Here is a 21,622-nt window from a genome sequence, read left to right as displayed (position 1 = left end):
CAGGGGTTTGGTGGATCTAGCAATATTTTGTTGCATTGAACTGAGAGCGAGGCTTATAGAATTAGGACAGCAGTTCAAGATGGCAGCTCAGCACCACCTTCCCATGGACAACTAGGGATAGGCAATGAATGTTGGCCTAGCCAGCAATGTCCACCTTCTGTGAAATAATAAAAAACATGCTATATGTCTGCCTCAGCTGATTTGCTGCTGAAATCCTCATCTACTTCTTTGTTACCTCCAGACTTTACTCTTCTAATGCTCCCCGGGCAGACTCCCGATTTCACCTTCAATTCCGTCAAACCTGCCAGTATCCAAACACACACCAAGTCCCAATCATCTGTCACTTCAATCCTTGCTATCCTACATTGGCAGTCAGTTTACCAACCTCTGCATTATAAATTCCTCTGCCTCATGAACTTTCCTCTATTTCTGTAACTTCCTCCTGTTTTACATCCTGTTGCCAAACTCTCCATTCATCTGATTCTTGTACATTCCTTCCTCTTTCCACACTTTCATTGGCTCACACCCTCAGCCCTTAGTGGACCCCTCCACCTCTCCGTTCTTCCCCTTTAAGATTTTCCTTTAAACTTATATCATCGGCCAAGCCTCTCAAGGTCTCTCTTATTTCACATCACATCTTTCACACCCACCTTCTCAGCATATCCCTCAATCCATTCTTTTTAATTACCTCCTGACCATATTGTCACTCACTGCTACAATCTCCTCCCTTGAGTCAGTAACTCTCAAATATCTCCCACCCAACTTTCTGACTCTTGTCTCCTCTTTAAGGTGATATATCGGCCTGTATCAGTCACAGAGTTTGATGTTCCACCAATGAGCTGAATAATGAGAAGGTGAAGCTCCAATTGGAAAAACACAGCTCGTTAACTCCACACCAGTGAGCTGGTGGACAATCTCCACCAGACTGCCAAGATGTCTTCTATTTGACTGAAACATTCTGTAGATCTCACACAAAGATGAATTTCCAGCTTGAATCACAAAATGGAGGTTCACCATCTTTCCTATCAGCGATTGTGAGAGTTCAGACAAATAGTGGGGGGAGAAGAAGGGGGGGACAAAGGACCGAGAATTCCAAGGCGGGAGAGATTTGCTCCTATTGAGAATGGAGGGAACGGTGGGGGAGGGGGTGGGTGGATGGATCCACCGGGTGGGGGTAGTGAGGAGATTGGGAGTGCGGGAGGGGGGTGTTCCATTTGATCTAATGTTCCCTTTTTTCAAATGATGTTAAGTTTTGTCTGGTAATCCTGCAGTCAAGCATTCTGGATATTTTACTAGGTTAAATTTGCCATGTAAATATAAGTTGTTATTATGTGGCAGGAACGCTTCTTGGCCTTTTGGCTAAAATTAAGTATAGTATTCACATGCCGTCCTTGGTTGAAGTTATTAGATTACATTGTAGCTTCATTTGAAGCAATTTTTAAAAGTGGCATCTCAGCTAAGATGCAAATAAGATCAAGCCTTGGAGGAGGAGCTATGCCTGCTCCAATCAGCTTGGATCATGTAGATCAAGCCCAAGACAGGAGGTGAGCTTGGATCAGGAATGTCTCAACTTGCTGAGACTCTGAATTGGACTTGATTTGATTGAATTGGAATAAAAACAAAACAAATAAGAAAAGGAACTGATGTCTTTTTATGTATCATGCGAATGCCAAATAATTTGTAATTCTCGGTGACTGAGCTATTTGGAGCCTGACATTTGTAATACGTGATAGACGGTATAAGGCGATTCAGCCCCTCGAGTCTGTTCCATAATTCCAATGAGATCAGAGCTGATCTATATCTTAACTCCAGTTACCTGCCTTGTTCTGTAATTCCTAATTCCCTTGACTAACAAAAATCTACCATCCGTGTATGGGTTGGTTTGCATGCACATGTCTATGTGCATGTGGATCTGCATATGTGAGTCCCTCACTTTGTCTGTGTTTTTGATTGTGCACTCAGGTTGAGTTTTTAATGCTCCTGTGAAGCATCTTGTGACATTTTATCATATTAGTGGTGCTATATGAATGCACATTGTTGGTGTGTGTCTGTCTGTGTGTGTTTTTAATGTGTCTTTTGCTGTTGCCCACTATCCTAGGGCCTGTGGTTGTACAACATGTTTCTGTCGGTTTGTCTTGCAGGCTGTGCAGATGGAAGAGTTCATGGTGACAGGTGGAAGCTCGATGCTTGTACACACTGTTCGTGTAAGGTAGGATACCTCTGTACCATCCAACAGCATTCTCATTTGAGCTGAGGTGTGAAGGAACTCTGGCTGGGGCAGAGGGAAAAAAGGCTGATGTACTGGTTCAATCTGTCTCACACAGGGTTTACAACTCCTGTTTAGTGGAATCCACTTGAACCTAATACTTTGATTTGTGAGTTTGAGGAATTAAGGAAACACAGAGCAGAGAGAAATGTTTATTTAAAAATAGCCAGTTTCCACACAGTGTACAGCCACTCACCACACAACTGCAGTTGTTGTGACATGTTGCATTTTGGTAAGACAAACCAGGGCGGGACTTAAAGTTAATGGTAGGGCACTGGGGACTGTTGTCAAACGAGAGCTAGGAATGCAGGTACATAATCCCTTGAAAGTGGTGTCACAGGTAGACAGGATGGTGAAGAAGGCATTTGGCATACTTGCCTTCATCGGTCAGAGCATTGAGTACAGGAATTGGGACGTTAATTTTACAACTGTACAAGACTGTGGTAAGGCCACATTTGGAGTACTGCGTATAATTCTGGTCACTCTCCTATACGAAGGATGTTATTAAACTGGAAAGGGTGCAAAAAAGATTTACAAGGACGCTACTGGGACTGAAAGGTTTGAATTATAAGGAGAGGTTGGACAGGCTGGGGCATTTTTCCCTGGAGTGTAGGAGGATGAGGCGTGGCCGTATAGAGGCATAGGTAAGGTGAATAGTCAAGATCTTTTCCAGGGGGTAGGGGTGTCTAAAATTAGAGGATATAGATTTAAGGTGAGAAGAGAAAGGTGAGAAGGGACCTTAGAGGCAACTGTTTCACTCAGAGGGTGGTGCGTTTATGGAATGAACTGCCAGAGGAGATAGTAGAGAGAATTACAATATTTAAAATACAATTGGACAGGTACATGGATGGGTAAGGTTTAGAGGGATATAGGCCTAACACAGGCAAATGGGACTAGTTCAGTTTAGGAAACCTGGTCGGCATGGACAAGTTGGGTCGAAAGGCCTGTTTTTGTGCTGTCTACCTCTATATGCAGACTTGACTTTCCACTGAATCTCAGTGCACAGCCTGCAAGGAACTGCCAGAGCTCTTGTTGCAGTGTTAAAACCAGCGATCTGCTTGAAAACCCATTGTACTTTTACGTCACTCTGTACAGAAGCAATTAGAACTCTGTGCTGTGGTCACACTTGAGTGCTTATCATTGCCAGCAATGAGGGGAACTGCCTGGCTCTTCTCCGGTAAGGAGCAGCTCACTGATTCTGCTCTGCTGGAGGCCTGAGTCCAAACAGACAGCACATACATCACTACACCCCCACATGTTTATATCCTCGTTAGAACTCATTAAACATTTTAGTCAGGTGACCCTCTGTCGCCGCAGATTGTGACACACGCTATGCCTCGGTGCTTGGTGAACAACCATAACTCTCCTGACTGCCAGGTCAGGGGTCATGATACTCGCTGTGACATGTCAGAAATCATAATGTTTGCTGTGTGCCTGCGTGAGGTGAGAAGTCATTTATCGTAGGGTTGAATAAACCTGCACTTTAAAGGAAATTGGTGATTTTATCAGGAGGATTTTAAAAAATGGTTAAAATGGGACCTTGTGATGATTGTAAGATTCTGTGGGTTTGTTCTCCTGTCGCCTCACCACAGGCCAAATATCAGATTTAACTGAAAATTGTTTGAGATGACAGAGGACATTTAAGAAGGATTCTAACATTCTCTATTTGCTGCTGTCTTGGTCGCCCCATTAGGATGGTGAAGTCAAGTGCAGGAAGGAGACATGTAAAAATGTTCGCTGCCAGCATCCCATCACTGCGCGGGGAAAATGCTGCCCCGAATGTTCTGGGTGCCTGCATAATGGGCACCGATTGCGGAATGGTCAGAGTTTTCAAGATCATTGCACCAATTGCTTGTGCAAGGTGAGTGTGTACAGGGAGTAGTGGAGGGTGTGCAGGACACGGTTGAGGGCTGGGTATAAAGGGCGCAGTGTGTTGGGGGGTGCGGGGTGGAGTGGTGGTGGAGGGGGGAGGGGGGGTGGCGTGCAGGCCAACACCATTGTGTGTTACGGAGAAGCATACACATTGGATTAAACAGAATGAGGCCCAAAACAGCTCATGAATTATGCCATTCACAGAACACACAAAGATACAGAGCAATCGTTAACCACTCAGTCTAAACACATCTGGGATTCATGTCATACTTTCTTCCTCTTCCATATCACCTTCACTCAGTGGGTAACATTCTTGTCTCTCCACAAAAATAGATAATCCAGGGAACACACTAGTGTATTTACTGAGGGAATACTATACAATGGAAGGGACAATGCTGAGGGAGATCTAACTTTCAGAGAGGATGGACTGAGAGGCACTGCACTATGGGATGGGCAGTAGGTGCTGAGGCATTATCATGTTGGAGGGGCATTACTGAGGGAGTGCTGCATTGTTGAAGGGGCAGTTCTGAAGGAATGCTGCGTTGTCAGAGGGACAGTACTGAGGAGATGCTGCACAGCTGGAGGGGCAGTATTGAGAAGGAGTGCTGCATAGCTGGAGGGGCAATACTGAGGGAGTGCTGCACTGCTGGATGAGTAGTACTGAGGGAGTGCTGCACTGCTGGAAAGGCAGTACTGAATGAGTGCTTCACCTTCAGAGGGGCAGTGCTGAGGGTGTGCTGCATTGTGGGAGGGTCAGTTCTGAGGGATGCTGGGCTGTGGGAGGGGGCAGTGTTGAAGTAGCACTGCACTGTGGGAGGGGTAGTACAGAGGGACTGCTGCATTATTGGCGGTACCATCCTTCAAGTGAGATATTAAACCGTGGCTCAGCAGCCCTTTCTGATAAAAGGTCCTACAATCACTAGTGGAAGAAGAGTAGGAGAGTTCTCCCCAGAGTTCTGATCAATATTTGTCCCTGAACTATAATCAGATATACAATCATGAACATAGGATTGTGCTGTTTGCAAATTGGGCTGCCTCACAATGTGTGGGACCTGGGTTCCATTACCAGTTTGGGTCACTGTCTTTGCGGAATCTGCATGATCTCCCCGTGTCTATGTAAGTTTCCTCCAGATGCTCCAGTTTCCTCCCACACTCTGAAAGATGCGCAGGTTAAGTGAACTGGCCATGCTAAATTCTCCCTGAGTGTCCCTGAACAGACGCCAGCATGTGGCAATTAAAGGATCTTCACAGTAACTTCATTTAGTGTTAATGTAAGCCTACTTGTGACACTAATAAATACATAAATAACATTGACTGCTGTGTTTCCTCCACTATAGTTATTCAAAAGTATTTCATTGCCTGTTAAGCACATCGAGTTGTCCTGCAGTAATTGAGGATGCAGGCTTTCTTCTCTAGGTCTCAAGTGTATCGTCCATTCAGGAAACAATGAGAGTAACTAACCTGGGGAGGAGGGTTGAAGAAAAAATAGTCTGAAAGCATTTCTAATCCATCCCTCTTGAGGAACACTGATCAGGAGATTGACCTTGTTTTTGTGACCTACCTAACGCCAGAGTGTGAATATTCTGCAGAGCACAATTATTGGTGAAATACAAATTATGGAAATATTCTAAGTTGTTTGTCTCTCTGCAGAATGGAAACGTCCAGTGCCGGGGGGTCACCTGCACTCACCTCACCTGTCTGGACCAATACAAACCAGCAGGGGAATGCTGCCCCATCTGTCGTCCAGGTAACATTAGACATTGCATTATAAAATACAGATAACTCAACGCCCCTTGTGTAACTTTACACTTCCTGTCACTTGTGTTCAGGTAACACTATACTGAATACTGACCATCACTTGTCATGTCCAGGTAAACTCCACAACTCAAACCCACCCCCTGCCCCAAGCTTACATAGAACATAGAACAGTACAGGCCCTTCAGCCCTCAATGTTGTGCCGAGCTGTGTCCAAACACAAGATCAAACTATTCCACTCCCTATAATTCTGGTGTGTTCCATGTGCCTATCCAATAACTGCTCGAAAGTTCCTAGTGTCCGACTCCACTATCACAGCAGGCAGTGCATTCCACACCCCTACCACTCTCTGAGTAAAGAACCTACCTTGGACATCCCTCCTATATCTCCCACCATGAACCCTATAGTTATGCCCCCTAGTAACAGCTACATCGACCTGAGGAAATAGTCTCTGCACTCTACCTATACCCCTCATCATCTTATAAACTTCTATTAAATTGCTTCTCATCCTCCTCCACTCTAAAGAGAAAAGCCCCAGCTCCCTCAACCTTTCTTCATAAAACCTACCCTCCAAACCAGGCAGCATCCTGGTAAATCTCCTCTGCACTCGCTCCAATGCTTCCATATCCTTCTTATAGTGAGGTGACCAAAACTGCACGCAATATTCTAAATGTGGTTTCATCAAGGTCCTATATAGTTGCAGCATAACCCCATGACTCTTAAACTCAAACCCCCTGTTAATAAATGCTAACACATTATAAGCCTTCTTCACAGCTCTATCCACTTGAGTGGCAATCTTCAGAGATCTGTGGATATGAACCCTAAGATCTCTCTGTTCCTCCAGAACCCTGCCGTTGACCCTGTAATCCGCATTCAAGTTTGTCCTACCAAAACGAATCACCTCACACTTATCAGGGTTAAACTCCATCTGCCACTTTTCTGCCCAGCTCTGCATCCTATCAATGTCTCTTTGCAGCCTACAAGAGCCCTCTACCTCATCCACTACCCCACCAATCTTGGTATCATCAGCAAAGTTACTAACCCACCCTTCAGCCCCCTCTTCCAAGTCATTGATAAAAATCACAAAAAGCAGAGGACCCAGCACTGTTCCCTGTGGTATACCACTGGTAACTGGTCTCCATTCTGAAAATTTTCCCTCCATCACCACCTTTGTCTTCTATGAGACAGCCAGTTACTCAGCCAATCAGCCAAATTTCCTTCTAACCCACACCTCCTTACTTTCTTCACGAGCCAACCATGGGGAACCTTATCAAATGCCTTACTAAAATACATGTGTATGACATCAACTGCTGTACCTTCGTTGACACACTTAGTTACCTCCTCAAAGAATTCAATCAAATTTGTGAGGCAGGACTTACCCCTCACGAAACCATGCTGACTATCCCGGATTAAGCTGCATTTTTCCAAATGGTCATAAATCCTATCTGTCAGGTCCCTTTCCATTAACTTACCGACCACCAAAGTAAGATTAACTGGCCTATAATTACCAGGGTCATTCCTATTTCCTCTCTTGAAGAGAGGAACAACAGTCGCCACTCTCCAGTCCTTTGGCACAATCCCTGTGGACAGTGAGAACCCAAAGATCAAAGCTAAATGTTCCGCAATCTCATCCCTTGCCTCCCAAAGTATCCTAGGATTCTTATTGACCCTCAGGTTTTTCAAAATTGATAATACATCTTCTCTCAGAACATCTACCTCCTCCATCCTATCAGCCTGTATCACACTCTCATCCTCAAAAACATGGCCCCTCTCCTAAGTGAACACTGAAGAAAAATATTCATTCAATGCCTCTTCTATCTCTTCTGACTCCATGCACAAGTTCCCACTACTATCCTTGACTGGCCTCACCTAACCTCACCCTGGTCACTTTTTTATTTCTCACATAAGTGGTCTTACAGTGGTCTTTGTAAAGTTCTCTCTTCCTGACCCATTCTGGGTTCTGTGGATACTGGGCAGTAGTGGGGTCTCCCAATGAGCTGTTAATCGTCTTCCAGCCTGGACAGTAACTGTTCAGAAATTAGAGTCTCTTCACTCGTCCTAATCCAGTCCTCATCTCGTGTTCACATTGTGCACACTGTGGATTGATCAGGAGCAGGACCCCAGGCTGATTCTTCCTCTCTCTCTAATCCCATATGCTAAAGTGGGTAATGTTCCAAAAGTTTCCCTATTTACTAAGCATTAACTGGAATCAAACATTGATAACCCTCGGTTAAGGAGCTTACTGACCCTTGAACACCAGATCCAGTCAGTGGGTCACACCAGAGCTTTATCGTTTAATGTCTCCATTGTGCAATTAGTTTTTGGTATATTTGGACTAAGTAATTAAGAGAGTTAAAACTCCCCCCAACATTGTCCCATCAAACGCTCCCAAGGAGGGTACAGCACAGGTTCAATGCACTGTCTGTGGTATTTATAATTCACTGTTTTCTGTTTGGTTCAGGTTGTGAATATGAAGGGAAGCACTATGTCAATGGAGACATTTTCTCATCAACTGTGAACCCATGCATGAACTGTTCTTGTGTGGTAAGTGTACTGTTAATATAAATTGGAATGTGATTGTGTACACTGTTATAAATGCAAGGTTTTATAAAGATGATTATGTTTTGGGTCTGTCTCTACTTCAGAGTATAAGGAGGTATTAAAGAGTATCATGTGATCTACTTTGATACTTCGAATTCTGCCTAGTAACCAGCCTGGATCGCTTGATTACTATTTTGATTTGATTTATTATTGTTACATGTATTAGTATACAGCAAAAACTATTGTTTCTTGTGCGCTAAACAGACAAAGCATACTGTATATAGAGAAGGAAAAGAGAGAGTGCAGAATGTAGTGTTACAGTCATAGCTATGGTGTAGAGAAAGATCAACTTAATACGAGGTAGGTCCATTCAAAAGTCTGATGGCAGCAGGGAAGAAAGAAGCTGTTCTTGAGTTGGCTGGGGACAAAGAGGTCCATGCTCAGGCCTATTAAGAGCAAAGTGTAAAATGTTCACACCTGGAAACAAAGACAGGAGCAGTTGTGCTAACTGAGAATAGACTTTCAGTGTCCACGTTTTGGGCAGGAAAGGGAGAAACAGAGATCTCATTGATAAAGAGACAAGGTTTGCTGCTGAAGTAATAAAAGCAAATTGCTGTGGATGCGGGAATCTGAAACCAAAAGAGAAAATGTTGAAAAATCTCAGCAGGTCTGGCAGCATCTTTAAAGAGAGAAAAGAACTGACCTTTCGAGTCCAGATGACCCTTTGTCAAAGTTCAAAGGGTCATCTGGACTCAAAACATCAGCTCTATTCTCTCCTTACAAATGCTGCTAGATCTGCTGAGATTTTCTAGCGTTTTCTCTTTTTGTTTTCAGTTGAAGTGGTCAGCAGAAAGAATAGAGTTGAGGATTGGTTCTCTGTGAGCTCCAAAGGCTGAGAGAGGAACCTTTTGACATGGCCATGTTTGCCATTTTAACTCAGCACTTTGCTCTCATGCCCACATGTCTGCCCTTGGTCTGCTGCAATGCTCCAGTGAAGCCTGGCGCAAGCTGGAGGAGCAGCAGCTTATCCTCCAATTGGGCATGGTGCAACCTTTAGGACTCAATGTTGAGTTTGGCACTTTTTTGTCCTCAAAGTTGCTACATTTTTTTGCAATCTTCCACAGTTGTACTTTAATATCTAACAAATTCTCCTCCCTTCAATTCTGATGCGGACCCAAAAGGACTCAAAACAACTGATTTCTCACCTTACAGATGCTGCCAGATCTGCTGAGTCTTTCCAATATCCTCCGTTCCTGTTGCAAAAGCTGTTATTCTGTGAACAATGGAATGTGAAGTAAACCTGTGGTGTGGGGTTTACAAAAAGATAGAGGAGAAGTCTTTTCTATAGTTTAATGTATTAATTGTCCACTAAGTGGCGTTTAGTTGATCTTGCTTTTAGTTTGTTGCAGTAAATGTTTTAAAAGTCATAGAAGTCATAAAAGCATAGAATCCCTACAGTGCAGAAGGAGGCCATTTGGCCCATCAAATCTGCAGCAACCACAATCCCACCCAGGGCTCTATTCCCTTAACTCCTTGTATTTACCCTTAATCCCCTGACACTAGGGCTAATTTAGCATGGCCAAACAACCTAGCCCACACATCTTTGGATTGTGGGAGGAAACCAGAGCACCCAGAGGAAACCCACGCAGACATGGGGAGAATGTGCAGACTCTGCACAGACAGTGACCTGAGGCCAGAACTGAACCCAGGTCCCTGGTGCTGTAAGACAGCAGTGCTAACCACTGTACCACCATGCCACCCCAATAGTTGATTTATTAGTCATGAGTAGACTTACATTAACAATGAAGTTACTGTGAAAATCACCTGGTCACCATACCCTGGCGTCTGTTCAGGTACACTGAGGGAGGATTCAGCATGACCAATGCATCTTACCAACACGTCTTTTGGACTGTAGGAAGAAATTGGAACACCCATAGGAAACCCACGCAGACATGGGGAGAACATGCAGACTGTGACCCAAGCTGGGAATCAAACCCAAGTCTCTGGTGCTGTGAGGCAGCAATGCTAACCACAGTACCATCATGCAGGCCTCTTGAAATTTTGTGTACTTCCTTTAAATTAAACACTGGGAATTCAAATCTCTTATTTAAAGTCATCAGCCTCTACAGAGAATGTAACAATGCTGATTGGTTATCTACTGAAAGGGCCACTGGCAACTTGATCTCCAATAGCTTGGCCCTTGGCCATTTGTACTGCATTGTTTGAGACACATTTGCCCTTTGGTTATTTGGGGTCTCCTGTTTGGCACCTGAACTACAGACTTTGACACCGGGACCCTCACAATTTGATTTCCTCACAAATTCATTAATCTTTTATACTTAATTCATTTTTAATGAGCATAATTTACTTACAAATTTTCAACTCTGTTTCTTGTTGAATTACAGAATAGCCTAGTGAGATGTGCCCCCTTGTGGTGTCAGGCTCCATTGTGTTCACACCCCGTCCAAGAATCTGGTCAGTGTTGTCCTGGCTGCCCAGGTGAGAGTGACAATGAATCCAAATGAGATTGTGTTCGTTTTGGGGGAGAAGGTGGTTCAAATCTAGACTCCTCTCCCTTTCTCCTATTAAATCTCATTCTCTCCCTGGACCTCAAACTGTGAATTTTCTTACATCCTCTTCCCCACAGACCCATTCTCCTAATTCCAGGTCCCCTCCCCCACATGTCACATGTCTCCTGTCTATACTCTTTGAAAAACCTACACTCTGTACCAAGTAATCGCTGACTCTTGCCTTGTCTTCTCAGAAATATTTTTGAAATTTGATGTGTTCCTGCTCTCTGGAACTTGTGGTTGTCCCCAATAAAACTGAATGCAGTAACTCACACCTCTTGCGTGAGCCAGTAGGAATCAAATGTTGATATGGATCCATGAGCGCAAGTGCAGTGAGCATGATTGAATTTCTTTCTGTTTTCTCTCAGGGTGTGAACTGGATGGAGCCATCTTAGATCATGGGGAGACATTCACTTCACCAGACGGCTGTCGGACATGTGTGTGCACAGTGAGTACCACGATGGCTTCAACTTGTTAATGTGCTTCTGATTTTAAATTCACACTGGATTAGGAGTTGCCAATCTTATGATCCTTGACAGTTCTCCATCCTGAAGCTGCATTGCCTGCAATTCAATCCACTGAATGAATGTTAAATGCTCTGAAACCACGCATGGTTTTCTAGAGCAGAAGCGGATTCCCTAACACAGCTTCCGGGTTTACATCCAATGTCTGCCACATTCTTCCCAGTCACCACCTCAGGGACCATACTCCCCCTTCCAAGACGTAGGGATCCAAACTTTAGGCACTGCCATTGAAAGTCAAGGGACGATGATTAGATTCTCTCTTGTTGGAGATGGTAATTGCATGGCACTTGTGTGGTGCAAATGTTACTTGCCACTTGCCACAAGCCAGGTTGTCTAGGTCTTGCTGCATTTGGACATGGACTGCTTCAGTATCTGCAGAGTCGCAAGTGGTGCTGCGCACTGTGCAATCTCCATATCCTGCTGGACATGAATGCCCTAGGGAAATGACAGTGCCATGACTATAAGCTACAGACCTACACACAGGGGCGGGGATGTACGCTCCTTTCCCAGTGGAGGGCTCTGGTGGTGAGAAGGAACAGGAACTTTGGCTGCTGCAATCCTGGAGCATTGAGGCCAGGTGTGGTGGCCCATTCAGTGGGAATCATTCCTTCAATCATGACAACACTGTATTGCGCCTATTAGTCCTCTAACACCAACAACCTCCACCCCACCACCCCCCACCCCGCCATACCCATCCACCCTCCCTCTCTTTAAGAGAACACAGTATGTCAGTGAGCTAAAGCTGAAACGGATAAACATGAGGGCTGCTGTAAATATTGAAAGGATGTTTTGTGAGGCACACGGATCAAGGGAAGAGCCACTGCCTGAGGTTCTACATTCAGACTTGGCAAAGGACTAGCTAGGTCTCCGTAACTTGATCCTCACAGCATCGACATAGTAAGCAGCACCCACACTGGGAAGATTTCTAACAGATTTTCAGTTAACTCCTCGAGGCAAGGATCAGCATGTTGGCTAAAAGTCTCCTTGGAATTAATAGTTTTCAGCTTGTTTCCTTGTGCATTCTGCCCATTACCATATGAGTGTGAGTGAGAACGAGACAAAGCATGTTAGAATATCTACACCATCCAGGCTACCTGTGTGTTTGTGTGTATGTTCATGTCAGCACACACATATGTTTGTATACAAAGGTTTAAGAGCAAACGTGGGGGTGTGCCCATGTTTGTATCCGTGTGCATGTGTCCAGGTGAACACACATTTATGCATTGGTGACAGAACGCAGTCTTGTGAGTGTGTCCATGAATCAGGCGTATGTTTCTGTGACCATGTTCTGTGTTTTGTGGATGGCTTTTGTGTTTGTGTACACATGTTTGTGTCCATGTTGTGTACACATGTTTGTGTCCATGTTCACGGGTGTTGGCCTTGTTTGAATGGTAAGCACACACGAATATGTCTGTATCTGTGCTACTTCTTGTGTCCGGCTAAATGCATGCGTGTGTGTCTGTCTGTCTTTCTCTCTTTCTTTCATAGTTGTAACACTGTGCATACTGCCAGTTCTGATCAATTCAGTCCAGGCTCCTTTCAAAATCTTTGGTCTGTGCTCAACATGGTAAATGGTCAGGGCTGTGACCACAGCCACAGAAATGACTCGTCAATCTTGCAGACCTTGCCCCTTTAAGCCACCCGGGAGACATACCAGCAGAGGAAATTTCAAAACCTGGTCCTCACACAGACCCAAACATGGGCACAAAATCATAGGGACTACAGTGGGGTTGTGGCAGACTCTTATGGGGAAATACCAATCCCACAGGACATTGATGTATTGCTGACTCACATAACTGTTTGTTTCTCTCCAACCCACCTTCACTCACTCCCTCACACTCCTGAGCCTAATACGAATGACATCTTCTGAAGAAGTCATTCAGACTCAAAACATTATCTTTTTTAAATTCATTTACAGGATGTGCGCATCGTTAGCTAGGCCAGTATATATTTCCTATCCTAACTGCCCTTCAGAAGGATATGCTGAGATGCCTTCTTGAACCACTGCAGTCCCAGAGGTGTTGTCCTGGCTGCCACTGAGGTGTAGATATAGCCACTGTATTGTTAGGGAAGGAGCTCAGGAATTTTGACCCAATGACAATGAAGAAATGGCAGTAAGTTTCCAAGTCAGGAAGGTGAAACTTGGAGGGGAACTTCCAGGTGGAGGTGTTCACATGCATCAGCTGCCCTTGTCCTTCTTGATGGCAGAGGTTACGGATTTGGAAGGTGCTGCCTAAGAACATAAGAAATAGGAGCAGGAGTAGGCCATCTAGCCCTTCGAGCCTGCCCCGCCATTCAATAAGATCATGGCTGATCTGAAGTGGATCAGTTCCACTTTCCCGCTTTCTCCCCATAACCCTTAATTCCCCTGTCTATCAGAAACCTATTTACCCGTGACTTAAGTATATTCAGCGAGGTAGCCGCCACCACTTCAACGGGCAGAGAATTCCAGAGATTCACCACCCATTGAGTGAAGAAGTTCCTCCTCAACTCCGATCTAAACTGCTCCCCCCCCCCTTATCTTGAGGCTGTAACCCCCAGTCCTGCTATCCTTTCTAAGCGGGAAGAATCTCTCTACTTCTACTCTATCCATCCCCTTCATTATCTTATACGTCTCTATAAGATCCCCCCTCATCCTTCTAAACTCCAACAAGTACAGACCCAGTCTATTTAGCCTCTCTTCATAGGCCAACCCCCTCATCTCCAGTGTCAGCCTAGTGAACCTCCTCTGCACTCCCTCCAAGGCCAAAATATCCTTGCGCAAGTGCGGCGACCAAAACTGCACACAGTACTCCAGCTGTACTCACCAGTACCCTGTACGGTTGCAGCAAGACCTCCCTGCTTTTATATTCTATCCCCCTCGCTATAAAGGCCAACATTCCAATCGCCTTCTTGATCACCTGCTGCCCCTGCAGACTGGGTTTTTGCGACTCGTGCACAAGGACCCCCAGGTCCCTCTGCACCGTAGCATGCTGCAGCTTTTCACCTTTTAAATAATAATCCCTCCTACTATTATTTCTGCCAAAGTGGATAACCTCACACTTGCTAACATTATACTCCACCTGCCAGGTCCTCGCCCACTCGCTCAGCCTATCCAGATCTCTCTGCAGACTTTCCACACCCTCCACACAATTTGCTTTTCCACTCATCTTCGTGTCATCAGCAAATTTCGTCACCCTACACTCAGCCCCCTCCTCCAGATCATCTATATAAATGGTAAATAGTTGAGGCCCCAGCACCAATCCCTGTGGCACTCCACTAGTCACCAACCGCCAACCAGAATAGCACCCATTGAAACCAACTCTCTGCTTCCTATTAGACAGCCAATCCTGTATCCACGCTAACACCTTACCCCCAACTCCGTGCACCCAAACCTTCTGTAGCAATCTTTTATGAGGCACCTTATCAAATGCCTTTTGGAACCTTGGTGAGTTCTTACAGTGCATCCTGTAGATGGTACACTGCTGCCACTCCTTATCAGTGATGGAGAGAATGAATGTTTAATTTGGTAGATGGGGTGTCAATCAAGTGGGCTGTTTTGGCCTGCATGGTGTCATGCTTCTTGAGTGTTGTTGGAGTTGCACTCATCCAGGCAAATGCAGGGTATTCCATCGTATTCCTGATTTGTGTCTTGATGCTGGACAGGCTTTGGGGAGTTAGGAGGTGAGTTAGTCACTGCAGGATTCCCGGCTACTGGCCTGCCAAAATGCTACTGAATGTCAAGGGGTGATGATTAAGATTCTGCCTTGTCAGAGATGGTAACTGCTTGGCACTTGTATGGTGCGAATATTACTTGCCACTTGTTAGCCCAAGATAGGTTGCCCACGTCTTGCTGCATTTGGACATGGGACTGCTTCAGTATCTGAAGAGTCATGAAAGGTGCTGAAAACTGTGCTATCATCGACGAACATCCCCACTTCTGACCTTATGATGGAAGGAAGGTAATTGATGAAGTAGATGAAGATGGTTTGGCCTGGGACACTATCCTGAGGAAGTCCTATAGTGATGTTCTGGAACTGAGATGATTGATTTCCAACAACTGCAGTCATCTTCCTTTGTGCCAGTTATGACTTCAACCAATTCAGTTTTCCCTTGATTTCCACTGACTCCAGTTTTGCTGCGGCTTCTTAATGCCATACTCAATCAAATGGCATATTGATGTCAAGGGCTATCACTGTCCTTCACCTCTGACATTCAGCTCTCTTGTCCGTGTTTGAACCAAGGCTGTGATGAGGTCAGGAGCTGAGTGACCATGGCAGATCCCAAACTGAGCATCCATGAGCAGGTAGTTGTTGAGTATGTGCTACTTGACAACCCCTTCCATCACTTCACTGATGATCGAGAGTTGACTGATGGGGCAATAAATAATTGACTGGTTTGAATTTGTCCTGTTTCTTGTGTACAGGACATAGCTGGGTCATTTTCCACATTGCTGGGTAGATGTCAGCGTTGTTCTGAACTGGAACAGCTTGGCTAGAGGCATGACTAGTTCTGGAGCACTTCAGTAATATTGCCAGAATATTCTCAGGGCACATAGCCTTCGCAGTATCCAGTGCCTTCAGCTGTTTCTTGATATTATATGGAGTAAATCAAATGGATTGAAGATTCAGCTGGGGACTGTTGGAAGAGATCAAGATGGATTATTCTCTTGGCACTTCTGACTGAAGATTACTGCGAATGCTTCAGTCTTATCTTTTGCACAGATGTGTGGGCTCCTCCATCATTGAGGATGGAGATATTTGTGCAGCCCCTCCCTCCAGTGAATCATTTAATTGTCCACCGCCATTCACAACTGGATGTAGCAGGATCGCAGAGCTTAGATCTGATCCATTGTGGAATTGTGTAGCTCTGTCTATTACTTGCTGCTTATGCTGTTTGGCACACATGTAGTCCTGTATTGTAGTTTCACCAGGTTGATATTTCATTTTTAGGTCTGGCTGGTGCTACTCCTGGCATGCTCTCCTGCACTCTTCACTGAACCAGAGTTGAGCCCCTGACTTGGCGGTAATGGCAAGTGGAAGATATGCAGGACCTGACAGTACAGTGGGTAGTACAGATACCTCAGAGCGCCAGGTGCTCTGGTTTCCTTCCACACTCTAAAGATGTGCAGATTGGGTTGATGCTAAATTGGCCTTAGTGTTAGAGGGATTATTACGGTAAATACATGGAGTTATGGGGATAGGTGCCTGGGTGGGATTGTTATCAGTGTAGGCGTGATAGATTGAATGGCCTTCTGCACTGTAGGGACTCTATGACCAACAGAAGCTCTTGTTTCTTTCTCCACTGATGCTGCCAGACCCGCTGAGTTGCCCCAGTATTTTCTGTTTTATTCCTGATTTCCAGCATCACAGTATTTTGCTCTTATCCCAGATTGAAGGATTCAGTATATCAGTCTCTGAATGAGAGCTGAAGTATTAAAAGGAAAGAAAGATCTGTATTTATATAGCTGTTTTCACCACCGGATGACTCAAAGCAGTTTACAGCCAATGAAATATTTATTGAAATGTACAGTAAGTAGTCTCACAATATCAGGTTAAAGTCCAACTGGTTTATTTGGAATTACAAGTTTTCAGAATGCCATCAGGTGATGAAGAAGCAGCACCCCGAAAGCTCATGATTCCAAATAAACCTGTTGGACTTTAACCTAGCGTAGTGAGACTTCTTACTGTGCCCACCCCAGTTCAACACCGGCATCTCTATTATTGAAGTGTGATCAGAGTTAGAATGTAGGAATGTTAGAACATAGCAGCCAATTTGTATATAGCAAACTCCCACAAAGAGAATGTGATAATGCCCAGATAATCTGTTTTTGTGATGTTGATTGAGGGATAGATATTGGCCAGGTCATTGGGAATAACTCCCCAGCTCTTTCTCAAAATAGAGTTGTGAGATCTTTCGCATGGACAGGCAGATGGAGCCTCCATTTAAAGTATCATCTGAAAGAAAACACCATTGACAGTGCAGCATTTCCTCAGTACTGCACTGGAGTGTCAGCCTTTACATTTGTGCTTGATGCCTAGATTGAGATTTGAACCCAGAACCTTATGATTTAGAGGCTGACACAGAAACTTGACTTTTCCTGCTCCTGCTGAGGATACCATATGAGCTGCTTACATGAACTAGCGGGAATCAGTGGGGATGATGTATGAGAGGTCTGGCCAGTCACACTGAGTTGCTGTCTCGGTAACTGCTCCACCCTCCCACGGCTCCGCACTGCAGGCTCTCATTGAATGTGCATCCTGCTGTTACTCCCTAAACCAGACCCTTCCTCAGTACCGCCCTGCATTATAGATAATGGGTAATGGGCGGGGAGGGGCAGGATAGATTGGGGTGGAGCTGAGGGAGATTGGGCAATGTGAGGTTGGGTTCTAGGGGTTGATCAGGAATGGTGGGGGGGATGACAGGGCTGCTGGTATGAGCCACAGTCACTGATGTTTTCAATGAGCTGTTCTTGCAAAACCTGATAATGAGGGAGAGGGAAAAATAATGAAAGCTGTCAGATTTCTGCTTCAACTGCCTTGGATAAAGAGGCATTGCTGACGCTGGTCACATCCCAAACTGAAGAATTTTCAGAACAAAAGCCGATGTGATGAGAGCCTGTGGGCTGAGGTCAAAGGGCTAAGGACAGGATCAGTCTGAACTAGAAACCTGTGGGAACTTCAGCAGGAGTCCAGCCCAAAGTGATGGTGTCATACATGGCCTGAAGTGAAGGTTGGTCTGGGTGGGGATGAGCTTGTGAGAGGGGAGGAATCAGGGTGGGGGGTTACAGTGAGAAGGGGAGGAGTACGGGGGGGGGATTAGATGGAGATTGCAGTTGGAGGGGTGGAATGTGGGGGAATCAGGGTGGAGGTTAGAGTGGGAGGGGGTGGGATGCAGGGAGGATCAGGGTGGGGAGGTGGTGTCTGAAGTCGAGAATGAAGGCAAGGATCAGGTCTGATAACCCTTCCTCATAACCCTTCAACCCACTGCAGTAGCCCCTGCACCTGCTATGACCCACATCCCAATTCCTTTCTCTTTCAAAAATGGGGCATTGAGATGCTCGGAAAAGATCTGCCCACCATTTGGTTCTATAGCAGTGCTGCAAATTGCAGAAAAATACTGTCAAACTTGCCCTCAGAAATTGCACATCATGCCCATTGACATGGGGAGTTATTGGGAGGGAAAGGGGAAATAAGAGGGGGTTTCAGTAAGAGGGAGGAGGACAGAGCTGTTGGTGTACAATAAATATTACAGATATCAATGAGGATTCTTTGGTAAGGTTCCAGGGCTGAAAGGGGTTGAGTTATAATGAGAAGCAGTATACACCAGAGCAGATTCAAAGATTTTTAAGAATCCTTTAAGGAATGTGTGTTTCACTAGCTACGTCAACATTTTTTGTCAATACATCATTGCCCTTATGAAGGTGTTGGGGAGTCACCTTCTGAAGCTGCTACAGTCCATATGGTGTAGGTAGTCCCATAGAACTCTTTGGAAGGGAGCTCAAGAGTTTTGACCCAATGGTGGAAGAAGGGTAATATAGCTAAGTCAGAATAATGTGTGGTTTAAAGGATAACTTGCAGTTGGTGGTGTTGCCATGCATCTGTTGCCCTTGTTTTTCTAGATGGTAGAGGTTGCAGATTTGGAAAATATAATCAAAGAGCCTTGGTGAAGTGCTGCAGTGCAGGTTGTATATAGTGCACATTTGCTACTGTGCGCCAGTGGTGGAGGGTCTGAATGTTGAACGTGGTGGATTGGATGACAATCAAGCAGGCTGCTTTATCCAGAATAATGACAAGCTTCGAATGTCAGAACTGCACTCATCCAGGCAAGCAAAGAATATTTCCTCACAGCCCCGACTTGTGCTCTATAGATGGTGGACAGACTTTGGGGAGTCAGGAAGTGAGTGACTTGCCACAGGATTCCCAACCTCTGATTTGCTCTTGTAGCCACAGTATTTGTATGTCTGATCCAGTTCACTTTCTTGTTCATGGTAACCCCCAGGATATTGATAGTGGAGATTCAGCAATGGGCATGTCAAGGGCTAGTTAGAGTCTTTTGTTGGAGATGGCCATTGTTTGACATTGGTGTGACATGAATGTTACTTGCCACTTATCAGCCCAAACCTGCACATTGTCTTGGTCTTGCTGCATTTGGACTGCTTCAGTATCTGAGGGGTAGTGAAGGATACTGAACACTGCGCAATCAATGAATATCCCCATTTCTGGCCTTATGATAGAAGGAAGGTCATTGAGGAAGTAGCTGAAGATGTTGGGCCTAGGACACTACCCTGAGGAACTCCTTCAAATGATGCCCTGGAGATGAGATGATTGACCTCCAACAATCACAACCATTTTCCTTTGTGCCAGGTATGACTCCAACCATCAGAGAGTTTTCCACTTGATTTCAATGACTCCAGTTTTCTTGAGCTCTTTGATGCCCCATTTGATCAAATGGTACCTTGATGGCAAGGGCTGTCACTCTCACATCACCTCTGAAATTCAGCTCTTTTGTTTGAACCAAGGCTGAAATAAAGTCAGAAGCTAAGTGACCCTGGTGAAACCCAAACTGGGTGTCACTGAGCAGGTTATTGCTCAACAAATGCTACTTGATAACACTGTTGATTACCCCTCCATTACTTTATTGATGATTGAGAGTAGACTGATCAGGTGACAGATTTCTCCTGTTTCTTGTGTGTAGGACATACCTGGGCAATTTTCCACATTGCTGGCAGATGCCAGTGTTGTAGCTGTACTGGAACAGCTTGGCTGGGGATGTGGTTATTTCTGGAGCACAAATCTTTAGTACAATTGCTGAGTTGTTGCTACACCTCATAGGCTTTGTAGTATCCTGTAACAATGAAGGCTGTGCTCCGAAGTCAATCAAAGCCCCACAACTGCCTCCAGTGAGAATGGAGAATTTAGCACTCAGCCAAAATTCTGTTCACTGCAGTGAGACTGGAGAATCGCAGCCACAGGCAAGGTTGGAGAATTCCAACCACCACCTCCAATCAAAAACTTCCAGAACAGGTACAGCTCTGGGTTAGATACAGAGTAAAGCTCCCTTTGTACCATCCCATCAAACACTTCCAAGACAGGTACAGCACAGAGAGGAAATAAAATAAAGCTCTCCCTCTACACTGTCTCCATCAAACATTTCCAGGACAGGTACTATCAGCCAGTGGCTCTGACATCCATCAATATGAAATGCTTCAAAAAGGTTAGTTATGGCACAAATCAGTTCCAGCCTCCCAGATTACCTGGATCTACTACAGTTTGTCTATGCTGCAACAGGTCTACAGCAGACACCATCTCTCTGGTCCTGCACTCAATCCTGGAACACCTAGATAACAAAGACACCTATGTCAGATTCCTATTTATTGACTACAGTTCAGCCTTCAACACCATTATTCCCACAAAACTCATCTCCAAACTCCATGGTCTGGGCCTCGGCACCTCCCTCAGAGACTGGATCCTGAACTTCCTAACTCACAGACCACAATCAATAAGGATAGTCAACAGCTCCTCCATGATCATCCCCAACACTGATGCTCCACAAGATTGTGTTCTCAGCCCCTTACTATACTCCTTAGATACCTATGACTGTGTAACCAAATTCCCCTCTAATTTGATTTTCAAGTTTGCTGACAACACCGCCATAGTGGGTCAGATCTCAAACAATGACAAGACAGAGTACAGGAATGAGCTGGAGAATCTGGTGAACTGATGCAGCAACAATAGTTTCTCCCTAACTGTCAACAAAATGAAGGAGATTGTCATTGACTTCAGGAAGCATAAAAGAGAACATGCCCCTGTCTACATAGAAGATTACGACATCTTCTCTGGAGCCTTCAACATTTCATTGATGAAGACGAACATTTCGCCAAGGCCATCCCCACACCCCCACTTCCTGCCTTCAAAGAACCACACAACCTCAACAGACTATTGTCCGCAGCAAACTACCCAGCCTTCAGGAGAACAGTGACCACAGCACCACACAACCCTGCCACAGCAACCTCTGCAAGAGATGCCGGATCATCAACACAGATGTCGTCATCTCACATGAGACACCATCCACCAGGTACACAGTACATACTCTTGCAACTCGGCCAATGTTGT

The 21,622-nt window shown here is 45.1% G+C and overlaps 2 protein-coding genes across 7 annotated transcripts in view; one reads left to right on the top strand and one right to left on the bottom strand.

The window, feature by feature from the left end:
• The window catches only part of endou2 (endonuclease, polyU-specific 2), a 200,289-nt gene that overhangs the window by 92,756 nt on the left and 85,911 nt on the right, over window positions 1-21,622 (bottom strand). The window lies entirely within an intron of this gene.
• The window catches only part of kcp (kielin cysteine rich BMP regulator), a 196,424-nt gene that overhangs the window by 92,556 nt on the left and 82,246 nt on the right, over window positions 1-21,622 (top strand). For 5 of the 6 annotated variants that reach the window (XM_080207535.1, XM_080207534.1, XM_080207533.1 and 2 more), the window contains exons 12-17: window positions 2,142-2,209; window positions 3,960-4,127; window positions 5,789-5,885; window positions 8,355-8,437; window positions 10,840-10,933; window positions 11,373-11,452. In XM_080207535.1, coding sequence (XP_080063661.1) covers window positions 2,142-2,209; window positions 3,960-4,127; window positions 5,789-5,885; window positions 8,355-8,437; window positions 10,840-10,933; window positions 11,373-11,452 — 590 coding nt within the window. The remainder of the gene's footprint in view (window positions 1-2,141; window positions 2,210-3,959; window positions 4,128-5,788; window positions 5,886-8,354; window positions 8,438-10,839; window positions 10,934-11,372; window positions 11,453-21,622) is intronic. The other variant, XM_080207532.1, reaches the window with a different exon arrangement.

Source organism: Carcharhinus amblyrhynchos, chromosome 19, assembly GCF_965287045.1.
Source record: "Carcharhinus amblyrhynchos chromosome 19, sCarAmb.v2.hapA, whole genome shotgun sequence".
Taxonomy (NCBI): domain Eukaryota; kingdom Metazoa; phylum Chordata; class Chondrichthyes; order Carcharhiniformes; family Carcharhinidae; genus Carcharhinus; species Carcharhinus amblyrhynchos.
Note: the sequence above shows the minus strand (reverse complement) of the source record. Positions and strands in the feature narration are given on the sequence as shown.